The sequence below is a fragment of the Notamacropus eugenii genome, chromosome 7, assembly GCF_028372415.1.
Source record: "Notamacropus eugenii isolate mMacEug1 chromosome 7, mMacEug1.pri_v2, whole genome shotgun sequence".
NCBI lineage: Eukaryota > Metazoa > Chordata > Mammalia > Diprotodontia > Macropodidae > Notamacropus > Notamacropus eugenii.
This window is the reverse complement of record NC_092878.1, coordinates 142,567,246-142,583,999: the sequence shown is the minus strand read 5'-3', so window position 1 is coordinate 142,583,999 and position 16,754 is coordinate 142,567,246. Positions and strand designations below refer to the sequence as shown.

General features: G+C 38.5%; 1 protein-coding gene across 1 annotated transcript; it reads left to right on the top strand.

The window, feature by feature from the left end:
* Nucleotides 1-5,469: 5,469 nt before the first annotated feature.
* C7H4orf36 (chromosome 7 C4orf36 homolog) lies at nt 5,470-15,664 on the top strand. Its single transcript, XM_072622588.1, has 6 exons — nt 5,470-5,650; nt 7,498-7,626; nt 10,436-10,590; nt 11,793-12,159; nt 14,205-14,382; nt 15,434-15,664. Exons 2-4 carry the CDS (start codon nt 7,562-7,564, stop codon nt 11,927-11,929), a joined length of 357 nt encoding a protein of 118 aa, XP_072478689.1. The 5' UTR covers nt 5,470-5,650; nt 7,498-7,561; the 3' UTR covers nt 11,930-12,159; nt 14,205-14,382; nt 15,434-15,664.
* Nucleotides 15,665-16,754: the final 1,090 nt, after the last annotated feature.

Below are 16,754 nucleotides of genomic sequence, written 5' to 3'. Positions count from 1 at the left end.
ATGCCTCCACTTTCTCTCCTCTCACTCTCTTGTTTTTTAAAAATATTTCTTAAATACACAATAAGACAAGAAAAGGAAACACTATAAGCTTAAATACTAAAACTTAAATACACAATAAGAAAAAAAGCATTACCATGCACATAGCAGAATGTAAGAGGATTCAAAATATATAGCAATAAATTTCCATTTCAATCTTCTCACTGTCTCCTAAGCCCTTACAATCTTGTTTCCAACCTTATTCCACAAAAACTCCTCTCTCCAAAGTTACCAATGGTCTCAGTTGACAAATCCAATGTTTTTTTTTTCTCAATTCTCATTCTCCCTGACTATTGACATCGATCATCTTCTTGATTCTTTCTTGTCTCTGGGTTTTTGGAACACCACTCTCTCCAGCCTCTCAACCTACATATTTGACCATTCCTTCTCTGTCTCTTTTGCTGGATCTTTCTTCAGATGATGTCTTCCAGACAGGTGCCCCTCAGGATTCTATCTATCTATTCTATCTACTTTTCTCTTCCCCCTCTATACTACTTCATTTGGTGATCTCATCAGCTCCCTCGAATTTAATTACCATGTCTGTTTATGAATCTCAAAAATCTACTTACACTGCCTCAGCGTCTCTGCTGATCTCCACTCACATCTTCAACTGACTTTTAGATTTCTCGAACTGGATGTCCAAAATAGAGCTCATTATTTTTCCCTAAACCCTGCTTGCTCTTACCTTTCTTTGTATGTATTTGTTTACATTTTATTTCCCTCTTAAGATTGTAAGTTCCTTTAAGATAGAAACTACCTCTTTTTGTACTTACCAGTGCTTAGCACAGTCATTTCATAAATGTTTGTTGATTGATTGATTGGTCAGAGACAACTTTTATAATCAAAGGAAAGGGAAACAAAGTAGATGCTCATTGATTAGGGAATGGGTATGTGGCACCCCTTGAACTATTCCTTTAACTCACTTTCACAAAATGGGTTTTCCAGAAAAATCATTAACCCAGATTCAAGGTCTTCTGCAGACCCACACTCCTAAAATGACTCCACCAGTTGACCTTTACAAAAGACAGAGTACATCATTAGCTCAAAGCAAAAACATTGATTGAAATGACATACATAGTGAGAAAAGTGATAGCAGAATATCTATCTAACCCATCAACTTGGGGCACACCCCCCAAGTCATTCTAGACCCCTCAGGGCAAGTGACTGTACACAGAGAGAGACACATCCACAAAAAAGACTGAGGGGAAGGCATGGGGGGGAGGGCCTTTCAAGCCTTCCATCTTGTAGAGATAGAAGGCCTTTGATTGCACCATCATGTTCATGTTATCTCCATCCACTCAACACCACTGGTCATTGCTTGCCTCTGTTCTTTATCTCTTGCAGCTACTGGCTTGATTCCGTATGGAATCCTTGGTTTTTGTGATCCAGGTAGACACTACATAAGTGCCACATGAGAGGTCTTCTTCTATCTCCAAGCGGCAGGATCACAACTCTAGGCATTCAAGCTTATCTTCTTGAATCTCTCTATGCAGAAGATTGGAGTTCAGGAAACAGTATCTTCAAATTCTCCTCTTAGGTTGAATGTAAGTAGATACAAGCATAGACAGCTAAGGTGGTATAGTGGATCCAATGCTAGACTTGCAGTCAGGAAGACCTGAGTTCAAATTCTGCCTTAGATACTTAATAGTGACTACGTGATCTTGGTCAAGTCACAACCTCTCAGCCTCAAGTTTTCTAATCTGTAAAATGGGGATAATAATAGCACCTACCTCCCATTTAAACTGTATATATTTTAAATATACACACTTGTTTGCATGTGTCTCTCTCCATTAGAATATGATCTTCCTAAGGGCAGGGATCTGCATTTGAATATTTCCTTACAAACTTATTTGCTATGTCCTTTTAAACTCTTTCAGCCTTAGTGACGATATTAATAGCACCTAACTCAGAATGTTGCTGTAAGGATCAAATGAGATATCTGTAAAGTGCCTTTTAAAGTGATATACAAATGCTATTATTATTACAAACATGCTCAAGTTCTACAATCCTATTTTAATTTTCACACACACACACACACACACACACACACACACACACACACACACACACACACACACCCCTGGTTGTCTTACTCAAACCTCAAATTCAATATATCCAAAACTAAAAAGCTTTGCTTCTTTGATATATAAAAAACTGATTTAAATTTATAAGAATAGGGGCCATTACCTAATTGATAAATGGTTAAAAGACATGAATACAGTTTTCAAATGAAAAAATCTAGCATATGGAATCCTAATAAGGCTGCCTCCAGCCCCAATATTCTAATTCCCTTATGGGCCTAGCACTGAACAGCAGGCATGTCCTGATTTGTCCATACAATCTGGCTTTAACCACACCACAGGCCCCCACACCCAATATCTCAAATATGCCTCACTAGAATAGCAGGCATATCCATGGGATGGAATCCTAATCACCATCTCTAGCTAATCACTTCCCCCAGACACAATTCTCACATTTCTCATAGAAACAGCATGTGTGTCCACACACTCAACTACCACAAACTACATCCATCTAACCTCAGATAGGACCATAAGAGCCAGCCAATCAGAAAGCAGTACCACCAGGATGCCCAAGCAGGATGTGGATCCCAAAACAATAAAAGAGACTTTCTCTAACTAGGCACTTGTACAGTAAAGTGAAAGCTGTCCTTCAGGTGAACTTATGACATGGGGAGGCTTATTGTGATATCAGTATCATATAGTAATGCCCAACCCCAAAAGGGTTTTTCTGTATGCATTGTGAGGTCACTGCATGGGCAGTTCCACCAAGGCTAGGACCCCTCCCCTATTGCCTAATCCCTTAACAAACCCCTCCTATATTTTAATAATCATATATTCTGTAATGATGTAATTGTATCTTTTGCCATATAAAAATCTCTGTCTTACTTTCACTAAGCTGCTGATTTCCTTCTTGGAACTCAGTCCTCTTCCTGAGAGGCGTTACTCCCAATAAATGCCTTTGCTTGGGTTAGAGATGGTTTGAGTCTATGAATTCTTTTGCAATGACTCCGCAACACACGTGAAACTGCAACATAGGCTATCAACATATGGAAAATGCTTTCAATCACTAATAATTATAGAAAAGAAAACTAAAGCAACTCTGAGGTTTCTATCAAATGGACAAAGTTGGCAAAAAAGGCAAATGAAAATTGCTGAAGGAGCTGTGAGAAGATGGGCATATTAATGCACATTATTCTAAGGGGATGCCATCAGGGAAATGGATGAACAAATTATGTAGTATGAATAGAATGGTTGAATAGAGCACTAGATCTGGAGTCAAGAAGACCTATATTCAAATCCAGCCTCTGACATTTACTAGCTGCATGACTTGGGGCAAATTGCTTAACCTCTATATTTGCATCTGCTTCCTAAACTGTAAAATGGGGATGAGAACAAAACCTTCTTAACAAAGCTGTTGGAATCAAATGAGATAATATTTGTCAATCATTTAGCACAATATCTGGAAGATAGCTGACATTATATAAATGTTTGTTCCCTAGCTCCCAGTGTTGTTTTGAGGATCAAATGAAATAATATGTAAAGCTTTTTACAGACCTTAAAAAGTGCTACACAAATAATCGCTATTATTTGTTAGTGTACCGAAACATAATTTCAGAGAAACCTGGGAAAAACATGTCAATTAAAACAGTGAAGTGAGCAGAACCAGGATAACAACTTATACAATACCATTGTTTAAAGAAAAAAAACTTTAAAAGACTTAAGAACTCTGATCAGCATAATGACCAATCATGAATGTAGATGGATGCAATACAGCATTTGACAAAAAAGTGATGAACTCGAGATGCAGAATAAATCATATAGTTTTGGACATGAACATTACAGGAATTTGTTTTGCTTGACCATGTATATCTGTTTAAAATAGATTATTTAATATATATGTTATGTGAAATATCTGTTTATTATCTTCAGTTGTGGGATGAGGAAGAAAATAAATGCTTGTTAGTTAAAAAATTAAATTTAAAAAACAAATTTCCTTATTTTCCCTTTCAATTGCTCCTCCTTTCAGCTCCATAATTTTTTTAAAATTATTTCATCTTTACCTATATGTAAAAACAATTTTTAACATTTTTTAAGTTCCAAATTCTCTCCTTCCATCCTTCTCCTCCCCTCATTGAAAAGGCAAACTATTTGATATGTGTGGTCATGTAAAATGTACTTCCATATTTGACTTCATAATTTCTAACTGCCACCACCATTCACATGGTTTCCAATGCCTAGTATATAATAAGTTCTGAATAAATGCTTAATTGATTGAATTGGGTTTCTCTTTGACTTTTTCCTTTGCATCAGTGCTTATCCATTCAGTATTACCAACTCTACCTCTAGAACATTTCTTCCCCTTCATATTTCCCATCCCACTTGGTTTTGTGACTCTCTAATGCCCTTGTTGAGTCGGTTTCAGACTCCAGATATCCAGTTATTAAATTTTCAGTGTGAGCACTTACAGCTCAAAAAATCTACAAACACTACAAAGCATGACTCAAATTATTGTTTTGTCGCTTGTCTAGATTTAAGAAGGTGTTGGGGGAAATGTTAATTATGCACATTAAACTTTAAAATTTATTTATTTTATTTTGTACTTAGGAAATAAAACAAGTATTTCTATAACACAGTAGAATAGGGAAAAAAAGATGATTATACATGAAACTGCAGATTGAATTTAAAAGTGTGTCATGGTATACATTTGTTAAACAATTACCAAGTCACTGCTGAAACATCTTGGGATATTGCTCTGTACATGGTACTTTGAAAAATGTGCTCTATTTCTCTGATTTTTCCTTATTTTTTTCTGTATTGTTAGACTTCTCTCTTCCTTCTCTCCCTCCATCCAAATCTTGTACTATTCTTTCTCCGGACTTAAAATATGGCCAGAAAGAAAATGGTGGCTTCCATTTTGGGTTGATTGATTACTAATTGCTAGTTGTTGTGGAAATACAGAAAATGGGGGGGAAAACAGAAATGGCCACAATTTTTCTTTTTTTACATTTTTATTGATACTCTGTTTTTATCTTCATTTCTTAATATACCCCTCCTTACACCCTACCTATATTCATCATGTCTAAAAGCAAATGAAACATTGCACATACATAACCCTCCCTGTCTGCGGAAAAGGAGCAGAGTTCATAGAACTCACATAGTCCACCCACCTCGTTTTACATGTGAAGAAACCGAGTCAGTGACTCTACTCAAGAAGCTGGTGGAAGATTTGGGAATTCTAACTCAGAACCGGAGACTCCCAAGGTATTCCGTTGATCAGCTGCCGCCAGACATTGTAAGCTTTGGTGCCGACTGCTAGGCACTGCCGGCCTGGCATTGGCCCCACGGGGCGGGGGGTTGACCACAAAGCCCCTTTATTGTGGGCCACCTGCGTCAATGCCGGAGCAGTACCCAGGGCAGCGCCACGGGCAGAGAGAGACCTGGCTGGAGGAGCTGTCCCAGCAGAACCTGTTCTGGGAAGGGAGCGGGTGCGCCGGCGCCAGGGCTGAACAGAGCCGGCCTGATGCCTCCGCCTGCCTGGCGCTGAGGACCGGGCCATCCCCCTCGGAAGGAGACCCCCGAGAAGGCGAACATCGGTAGGGAAGCTAGACTGGGCTGACTCAGGGGGGTGTGTGTGTCTGTGTCTGTGTCTGTGTGTCTGTGCGTCTGTGTCTGTGTGTGTGTATGAGTGTGTGCACAAGTGAAAGGTGAGAGAAGAGAGAGACGTATCATGGATCTGCTGCGGGGTAGCAGGATGGGAGCGTGGAACCGAGGAAAGAGAGAGGGGTAGGGGTCTGGGTGAATCCAGACCCATGAGTTTCCGAAGCCATAATGTCACAATTGCTTTCATTCGGGTGAAGATCCTGCCTCCAAAGCAAACAAAAACAATCCAAGAAAACTTCATTTAGTAAATTTCTTGAGGAAGTGAGGAGCCTTCTAGAAAGTGTATCCCTTTCAAGTCAGACCTGAGAGCAATGGGTTTTCTATGTATGGGAAAATCTTCTTAGAATTAGAATTTTCCAAAAAGTGAGATGTGCTGCTTTGGAAGGTACACTAGTGCCCCCTGAGAAGATCACATCATTGGTCTGGAGGTCATAGAAAATAAACGTGAAGAAACTCCTTAAAATTTGAGACCTGATTTCTTCCAAAAAGCCAGGTTTTTACATTAAGAAACAGTTGGGTGGCACAGTGCACCGAGACCTGAGTTCAAATGCTGCCTAAGACACTTACTAGCTGTGTGACCCTGGGCAAGTCTCTTAACTCTTCCTGGAAGAAGGAGGAGGAGGAGGAGAAACATCATCCGATTTATACTTTCAGTTTTTAATGAGCTGGGGGTGAAGAGAGAAAAATAGTCCTCTGTAAAAGTCACATTTCATTTCTGGTATGCCATTATCATGGTCACAAACACAGTGTAGTAATGAAAATAGGGCAGTCAGGTGGCACAGAGCATTGGGCTGGGAATCAAGAAGATTCATCTTCCTGAGTCAAATCTAGCCTCAAACACTTCCTAGCTGTGTGACCTTGGGCAAGTCACATAACCCTGTTTGCCTCAGTTTCCTCATCTGTAAAATGAATCAGAGAAGGAAATGGCAAATCACTCCAGTATCTTTCCCAAGAAAATTTCAAATGAGATCATGAAGAGTTGCATGCAACTGAAATGACTGAACAAAATTGGAAACTACTGAGCTAGCCCTGTCAGAGCACAACTGGAATATTGTGTTCAATCCTGGGTTCCACATTTTAGAAAGGACATTGAAAAAACAGAGAGGAGAGATTAGAATGTCAGGAGGACTGGAGACACTGTGCTATACAAGGACCATGTGAAAGAACTAGAAATGTTTTGCCTGGAAAGAAGAAGATGGGGACAAACTCATAATTTCCTTGTCCTCAGGTATATTAAGGACTATCATGTGGAAGACTTGTTTTTCATGGCCCTGATGAGTTAGACCTAAAAACAGGGGATAGACTATGAAGTGTTTCATGTAAGGGAAAACTTCCCAACCTACCTGTCCAAAAATTAAGTGAACTTGCTTGGGAAGGTAATGATAGGAACACTGGAGGACAGCCATTTCTCAGAAATGTTATGTAGGGAGACATAGGTGTGGGCTAGATAAGATGGCAGCCAAGATCCTTTCGAACTCTGTGATGCTGCGATTAGCCAGCAAATAAATCATAGTTTGATCTTTCTAACAGGCTGCAATTGTTGATCTCAGCCTCCTCATCAATGGTGCCTTCCTATTTGAAGGGAGGGAATGATTTAAATGGTAGCAAGAAAAAGTTAATCAAGTAATTATTAAGAATAAATGCTGAAAAAAGTAGCATGTAGCATCTTCAAGAAGAGGGGTAAATCTTTCAGGGTTTATCCTGAATGTGTTTTTTGGTTTAGAATAAATTTTCAAAAGAAAAACATTGGCACTAATCCTCTCTGTTATGAACATTTCAGACAAAGGGTGACGAAAGAAGATCTTATTTTTACAGCAAAAGAGGTCAAATTGTAATTATTTGCTATGGCATATGGTTTGCCAAGAAAGCACACAGTGAAATCAATGTTGCGTAGAAGTTGTTACAACGTGTGAGTATTGATAGGATATTTATGGTAAAAATGAAGGTTTTTAATGTCATAATTCTAGTGCCATCTGACAGAACATTTTTCACATCTTCATCCATACCTACTATAAAAAACAGGTTTCTGGTCCCTCCTTCATCTTAGAAAAGTTAGGTTACTTTCAGGCCACTGAGAAAATGGCCAGGTGCTTTCTGGTATAGACTATAACTGTGTCTCTAAAATATCCTTTTTGTATGAGAACTAGCCTGTTCAAATCCAGAAAAGGACCTCAAACCAGAAAGAGACTACCTTTCAAAGAAAGATCTATGGAAAAATTTTCGTGAACTCAATGATCTGGATTCTTATGAGTACTAGATGGTGCACTGGATAGAGTACCAGACCTGGAGTCTGGAAATCTCATCTTCCTGAGTTCAAATTTGGCCTCAGACATTTACTAGATGTGTGGCTCTGGGCAAGTCACTTAACCCTGCTTGTCTCAGTTTCCTCATCTATAAAAAGAGCTGGAGAAGAAAATGGCAAACCACTCCAGTATCTTGACCAAAAAACCCCAAAAGATGTCACAAAGAGGTCACACAAGACTGAAACAGGTGAACTACAATAACAAAGATATTCCATTCCCAGTTGCATCATGTCTTTGTGAAATTTACATTTGGAGATTACACAGATATTATACATTGACCATCAAACCTGTCATGACTAGGCACTACTATTGTGCAATCTTTGTGGATTTTCATGTACTATTTGCTTCATGTTTTTCCCTCATCTACCAGTAATTCTGTGACATTTATATTTTAAATCAACTTAATTTTATTTGGAGTATTTGAACATTTGCCTTTGAAATAAGTAGATATGCCATTGAAATGCCATGAAACCATGACTTTAGGAAAATTTAGTGTAACTCAGTACTTAAGGTGACTTTCAATGACAGGTGAAAGTTCATTATAACAAACACCCATTACAAAGGAAAATTCATTCTAACAGAAGTATTTCCATGACTTGATGGCTGGCCCAATAGCAACAGTGCTTTGTAACCCGATCCAGAGGACCTGTGTCCCATAAATACCCTGTATACCCAGGGATACAGAGTTGGCCAGAGCTTTTCCCTTTATTTTAGTTAATATTTCTATGGTACTTCAAGGTTTACAAAGCATTAACAGATAAGAAAAAGGAGGTTCAGAAAAATGAAATTACTGTTCCAACTCGATGTCAGTGGTAGGAATCAAACGGAGCCTCCTGACTCCCAGTCCTTCTTATCTCAAACTACTTATAAAAACTAAAACTTTAAAAATTAAAGATTTGGGATGATGAAAAGGTAGATGTGATAACTGCATAACATATTCCTTTTTTTCTCCCAAATGGGTTCAAAGCACTTCTTTTCAGACTGAGTCCTATACACCAAGAATATGATTTATCATAATTATAGTCTGTGCTAAGATCTTCCTTTTAATAATATAAAACAGCCTCTTTTATATAATGAGACCAGTATGCTCTTAAGTGTAGAATTAATGTCAATGTTGAAATTTTCTCTGGTTTCTATAAGAGGCTTTAGGCAATAAAAGTGTTACCACTCCCAAAATTAACCCAGATCCTTCTCAGATGCAAATATTACAAAAGTATTTGGTTAGCCTGGACAACAGAAGCCTGGGGCTTGGAGAGGGGAGGGCAGGGGAGGGGGAACCTAATACCAATGTTGTGAAAGAAGGATTAAAACTTGTTCTGCTTGAACCAGGAGAACGTAGTACATAGTAACAAACACAGTGGGAATTTTTCTGGTAGACTGGGTGCTTCACAGCAATGGAAGGACCTAAAAAATTACCAATGGACTGTTGAGGTAAAATGCCTTCCATATCCAGAGAAGGAACTATGGAATTGGATTGCAGAATGCAACAAACTATTTTCTCTTGTGTTTTGTCTTTTGGTTTGGTTTTTCTCATGGTTTCTCCCATTAATTTTAATTCTTCCATGCAACGTGACTAAGGTGAAAATGTATTTGGTAAGAATGTATGTGTAGAACCCATATAAGATTGCACACCATCTTGGGGAGGGAAGGGGGAGGGAGGGCAGAATGAGGGGGGAGGGGAGAAATCTAAGATTTATGGAAATGATTGTAGAAAACTAAAAACAAATAAATTAATGAATTAAAAAAACAGAAGACTTGTTCTGCTTGATCCAGAGGACCCAGTTAGGATCAAGAGGTAGAAACTGCAAAGGGGCAAATAGATTTAATGTTAGGAAATGAATCCAAATAATTAGAACTATCCAAAAGTGAATGAGCTTCCTTGGAGGAGGTAGTGTGATCCTTTCACTTAAGGAGTTTTCAGCAAAGACGGGATGACCACATGTTAAGGGTGTGATAGAAGATTCTTTGGTCAGGTGTAAATTGAACTAGATAGTAATTGTGGCCTCTTTCGCCTCTGAAATCCGATAATTCTATGACATGAGGCTGGTGGTCATTCAAGAACAAGGATTAAAAAAAAACCATGGCAGGAAGCTAAAGCAATAAATTTTGTTTTCTATTTACCTATGAGTTACAGAGGCAAAGGGGACATGTACCTATAAGCTGTTGGGCAGCAGGAAAGCAGCCCTTCCAAGGGCCAAGACAAATGACAGTCCTCCCCATCTCAATCCAGCCTGCTTATCCCCAACATCCTTCTGGGCAGATGCATTTCTGTGTTATTACTACACAAAAGATGCCTTCAATTAATCTGATTAGCAAGCCTCAGAATAACCTGAGTGTATGGTATGTATTTTATTGTAGCTCTCTACATTTTTTGTATTTTGATTAATTCACAGTATTGCCTTATTTCTGTCCCAGTCAGGAGCCCTGGGAGCTAGCTTTGCTGACAAAGGCCTTGTACGATAATATTGCCAATATTGGAGTACCACTTTTTGAAGATATTATATATGGTACTCCTTTTAAAATGAGTCCTGGGAAAAAAACGGAGGACGTACTACTCCCCACAGCAGAAAGTAAGCTCCTTAAACACTTCTAAATTGTAAATTCTGTCACATTTTTCTTGTTGGTTAAAATGTCTTTAACTTAATCCAAATATTCTCTAACTAAAATGATTAAATAAATTTACATTTGCATACACACTCTACTGTTCTCTGAGTGCCCAGAACATAGTGGTCCCTCAATAATGAAGATGAAACATCTTTGTATTAGGTTTTCAGGATGTGATTGTCCAAGAGTCAAACAAAAAAGCCTGTTTTATACCAAATTATGCTTGATGAAAAAGTCAAAATGTGTGTCTATTTCCTATTTATCACATCTGTCTTCTTGTCATTGCTTATGTAGCCACCAATCTGGTTCAGTCTCTCATTACACTTCACTAGACAGTAACAATTACCTCCTAATTGGTCTCCCAGCCTCAAGTCCTCTCTCCTTTAGGGGTCATTGCCAGTCATCCTGACCTATGTCTTGCCACTAGACTCCCATGACTTTGGAGGAGAGAGTGAGGCTGGTAACTTTGCACAATCCTGCCTCACTTAAACCCAATTCATTTACAAGCCAAGACATCACCTTCCTGAAGTCATTGGTCCTCTTTGAGAATGAAGGACTCCCAATAACAACCTCTCTGCTCTCCAATCCATCCTCCATGCAGCTACCAAATTATTTATTATTCCTAAAGTTCAAGTCAGACCAACTCACTCCACAGGTTAATAAACCTTGGAAGCTTCCTATTGACACTGGGATCAAGTACAAACTCCGTAATAAAGCATTTAAGACCCTTTGCAGGCTGCCTTCTGTCATCTTTCCGGGCTTTTCACACATCATTCCCCTTCATACATCCTCAGTCCAACCAAATTGTTCTTTTTGCATACATATGTTCCATTTCTTTTCTGTCCTTCACATCCCTAGCTTCCCTCAAAATTCATCTCAAGTATAAAGATTTTGCCAGTCCCATTGGCTGCTAGTGCCTCACTCTTCCCCAAATTACTTTATTATAATTAATATCATATTCAGCATTACAATATCATATATAATTAAAATTTATATTTAACATGTATTCATCTATGTGCCTCTGTGTATGTGTTCCACATAATTGAATATAAGCTCCCTCATGTTGGGAACTGTTTTATTTTTATCTTTGCATGACCAGTCTCTAGCCCCATGCTGGGCACCCAGCAGCCATTTAATAAATATTTGACGTTTTAATTTTTATCTTTAGCTATAGAAGCTGAAAGGGCATATGAACTAAAGCGCTTAAGCGAAATTGAACTTCAGAAAAATGCGGCGGATCAAGTTCAGTCTCTGCTAAAAGACAAGAAAATTTGTTTAAGAAGACCTCTTCCACCTAAGAAGTGAAGATCACTTTGTCATTTAGAGGCACGTCCTTTGTCTCCCTATCCGAAGGGGATGAGGGGATACAGATCATTCACCTTATAACACACCACTTGGTGCAGACCATCATCAATGAGCAACATTATCTTGGTGGGTGAAAGAGCTCCCCTGAAGAGACTTCATCTAGTGACCTAACGCACCCTCTGCACCACCCCCTGTTGAATCTTTTCTTTGGGCTCTCAGACTCCAATACAGTAAGTTGTATATCAGCATCAGCTGAGACAATTGTACATATGCATTAGTGATTGTTTAGTGGGAAAGAGTCAGAGTATGGCTAAGTGTAAGAGTTGCAACCTCAGAGTCAGACTGGCTGAGCGAGCCTGGCCAGACTATGAAGATTCCCAGGGGCAGGCAGAGGTCTGTTTGTATCAGCATAGGGATTTTCTTCCCTGGGAATTTTCTACAATTCACAGTCTAGTTGTTGTTTATTTTTCTTTCTTTCTTGGAGGCAATTGGGGATTAAGTGACTTGTCCAGGGTCACACAGCTAGTAAGTATCTGAGACTGGATATGAATTCAGATCCTCCCAATGGTGCTCTATCTACTGTACCACCTAACTGCTCACACAGATCTGTTTTTATTAAAAAGGCAAAAAAGATAGAAGAGAAGGATAACTCTGAGGTTGAAAGTTTGTCCTTCGTTCACATAGTTCTGGAAAAGGGATTCCAGCTCAAGAGACACTGAAAAGAAGGGTTGGTAGCAGAACGAAAGTGATTGAAGCAGTTTTCAAATATAAAAAATTAATTTATCTTATAACTTAATATGTGAATTTAATAGTCATATTGAAACACATGGAAGAAAAAAGGAAAAAATTTTTATTTAAAAACTGAGCTCCTCGTGTGTGTGTGTTATATGTACATAGATATGTGGATGAATGGATACCACAGAGTACTAACAAAATTACTTGTTTTTTCCCTTTCTATACTTTTTTGTTTTATTTTGTGCATTTTAAAAATTTAGTTTAATTAATGCAATTTTGACTTTTCAGCATATGTCACTAATTAGACAACTTGGTGTAATGGAGAGAGAACTAGCCTCAGTCTGCCACATACCTATTGATTATATGTTTGAAGACACTACAATCCTCCCAGTCCCTCAGGCTCCCAACCCAGGAGCCATCTTGGACTCCTCACTATCTCATCCCCCATATCCAAGCTGTTTCCAACACCTGTCGATTCCACTTTTGTAACCTCTCTCCAGTATGCCCCCTTCTCTCCTGCCCCTGCCCCTCACCCTGGTGCAAGCCCTCATCCCCTCATGCCTGCTGGTGGGTCCTCTTCAATTTATCTTCTCCTTTTATGTCCAAGTGATTTTCCCAATAACCAAGTCTGATCATGTCACGTTCCTACTCAATAAAACTCCAGTGGTTCCCTATTGCCTCCAGAGTCAAATACAAAATTCTCTGTTTGGTTTTCAAAGCCCTTCATAACCTAATCCCCTCCTACCTTTCCAGTTTTCTTACACCTTACTCCCCACCTGTGACACTGGATTGGAATCCAAATCCACAAACAAGACTCTCTCTCTCTTAACTCTGGGTACTTTCTCTGGCAATCCCCAAAGCCTAGAAGGTTCTCCCTCTTCATCTCTGACTCCTGGATTCCCTGACTTCCTTCACTTCCTTGAAGTCCCAGCTAAAATCCCACCTTCTACTGGAAGCATTTTCCAATGCCTCTTCATTCTGGTGATTTCTTTCTGTTTATTATTTCCTGTATGTAGTTTGTAAATATGTGTTAGCTTGTAGTCTCTGCCATTCAGTTATGAGCTTCTTGAGGGCAGGAACAGGATTTTGCCATTTTGTATCTTCAACTCTTAGCACAATGCTTGGTACTTAGTAGAGCCCTGGGCAAATCTGCTTGATAACTGAAAAATAATTTTAAAAAATTTTAAATCAATTTTCAAAGATTTGGGTTAAGCAAACCCAAAATAAACCAATGTTAACCACACATAAGTCTTATTTCCTAACTCCCCAACCCCAATTTACAAAGTTTGTTGAGATAGATGGTGACCCAGTGGTATGAATAAACTGGCTTCCCCCTGAGATTATAACTTCTGAAAATGGATAAAGTGGGCATACACAATGCACTTTCCTTAAAAAGGTAGGTAATGTGTTGATTATTTTAACTTTTGTCCAGAGGAAGTATGATTTTAATTAATCTCATATTTGATGTTAAATCTCTTTATTTTTATGATTGGAAACAGTATCTCATGTATTTACAATGTTCTAATTACCTTTTTTCCAGACATACTTTAAATGGCACATAAATGAAAATAAAACGAATAAAGAAGAATTCTGCCCATGAAGCACCATCTAAAATGCTGTATCCGCTATAACCTAATTATTCTGTGGCAGAATCATACTTGCTGGAAAGATGATGGTCTTGCCATGATTACGTGTTGATCTCAAGCAGCCCAAGACAGGTGCTTAGAATGAGCTAATACATAATTTCTCACGTGTTGGTTTCCTGCTAGGAGTTTAGTGTCACAGATGAAGCAGTTTTGCCACATTTTCAATTTAGGAATTTAGAATCTAGTTCTCAGTGTTTTCCCTGGTAAAATCCCGGGAGAATTTCTTCCTTAACAAAAAAGTTTCAAATGAAGATTCCGTGGAAAAAAAATTTTCTAAGTGTATTTATAATAATAATTTTTAATCCAACAAAATGTGAGTAAAAAACCAACCAAACAACCCCTGGGCTGTCTCAACTAGTTTGGTGACAGCTTTGCAGTTAGAGTAAATCACTTGGGCAAAGTTTCGTGATTTAACTTGAATGTAGTTTCCCGGGGAAAGGGTTTTGAATGCAATTCGATGTTCTAAATGATTCCAGGGTGGAGAACCTTCGACCTTGAGGTCACATGTGGCCTTCAACTGTTCTTGGATTCCACCTTTTGTCTTAAGTCCAAGTTTTACAGAACAAATCCTTTTATTAAGGGAATTTGTTTTGTGAAGTTTGGATTCCATCAAAGGGCAGCACTAGAGGACCTAGAGGGCCACAGGGTTCCCCCTCCAAGGGTTAGATCTACTCTATCCTCCTGTGAAAAGGAAATCTATTCTAGAATAAGGTACTTGTCTGCAGCTTGAGGGCATGGACCAAATTTTTTTGAGTGGGTTTAGAGAGACCTACTAATTTTTACCACTTCTCCTTTTCTTCATTTTTCCATTCTTTTCCACTTTGTTCCTTGCACCAATTTATGAGTTTGACCTTCATCTGATCTGTTCCCATGACTGATATGATTGGTGTGGTCACATGTCCATAACATTGTGTGGATGAGTGTATTGCTGGGCCCTAGATAGCAGAATTGACTGTGTGTGCTCACTGACTGATCAGTTTATGTACCCAACAACTAGCTTGGTCAGCTATATTTAGGGTTAGGAATGCAAGGTTAGCAAACTATCAGGTTAGCTAAATTCATTTAATCCAGGTGTGTAAGGCTGTCAAACTTGACTAATTACAACGTCCTTGTGGTTGATAAGGGGAATCACTGTGCAGACCATCAGCAGATTGACTACTCCCAAGGTTCCCCTCCCACTCAGTCCATGTGAATCTACCCAGCGTCAGCAGTCATATATAAGGGCAGAGACCCAAGAGATCTGAACTCTGTATCCCGGAGACAGCCACCGATATGTACCCATGGGACTGAAGGATGAAGGCATCACACAAACTTAAATGCCTGTGAGTAATAAACTGCCTGGGTTTTGATCCTCTGAGTGTTTATATTTCTTCTTGGTGCCTTCTCACTCATGATTCCTTCACAATCATCAAAAATGTGAAAAAAAGGGTAATCTATTAAACTAGCAACCATAGAATTTTCTGTTTTGTTATCAAGTCTTAGTTCTTTGCTATTAACAATTTTAATGAACAGCAAAGACAATTCTTTGTGTACTGGCCTATATTTTAGACTATAATGATAATGCTGTTTTCAGTTTTTAAGCACAAAGTTTACCTAATCCCCAATTCGCTGAATAGGCCTGTACTGCTATTTCTCTTTGACGTCACTATCTGTGATGTGTCCAAACAAGGGGCATGGTTGAATCGGCCAATAATTAATTATTCTTAGAAAAATGTTTTTTAAGCTAAAGCCCACAGATTTAATCTTATTTTGTAATATTGTTGTTTTATGTGTATTTAATAATTATTTTTCAAATCTTAAAAATATTCCCTTAAAAATGGAACTTTCATGAGAAATGTGTATAATTGAGGCTCATATTTTAATTATATTACACATGGTAGGTGCTTAGTATATATTTGTTGATTTCACTATATCCCCATCACATATAGCATTATAAACTTTTTCTGCCATACAGTACAACTTTGGCTCCCATATTTAGTACATTTAAGCTAAATCCTGTGAAAGTAAGTCTTTTTTCTTCAGTTCTAAGCCTTTTATTGTTCCCTCTGAAATTCCTTTTCATTAACAAGTCTTCTTTCATTTTAGACTTCTTTTCATGTTCCTTTAGTCTTCTAGTCCTCACAGAGATTAGACTTCATAAGATGTTCCTGCATTCCTGGGAATCTTCTCTAGAACTTGATATACTTTCTCTTATACAGGTCTTGAAGAGGGAGTAGAAATATTCCTTGTTCTCCATTGCTACCTCTGGACTTTCCCTTTCCCACAATCACTTGGTAACTTTTCCTTTGGGGATTCCTCAATTTATTTATTAATTTTTTCCCCACTTAATAGTATTGTATCTTTTCTGATTACATGTAAAGAGTTCTCAATGTTCACTTTCATAAGATTTTGAGTTCCAATTCTTTTCTCCCTCCCTCCGTGAGACAGCAGGCAATCTGATATAG

Bases quoted from the DNA above. Each gene is read 5' to 3' on its own strand.
- C7H4orf36 (XM_072622588.1), top strand. From the start codon at position 7,562: ATGGCATATGGTTTGCCAAGAAAGCACACAGTGAAATCAATGTTGCGT. The intron at 7,627-10,435 runs GTGAGTATTGAT...TTTCTGTCCCAG, and splicing joins CGTAGAAGTTGTTACAACGT to TCAGGAGCCCTGGGAGCTAG. The intron at 10,591-11,792 runs GTAAGCTCCTTA...TTTTATCTTTAG, and splicing joins ACTACTCCCCACAGCAGAAA to CTATAGAAGCTGAAAGGGCA.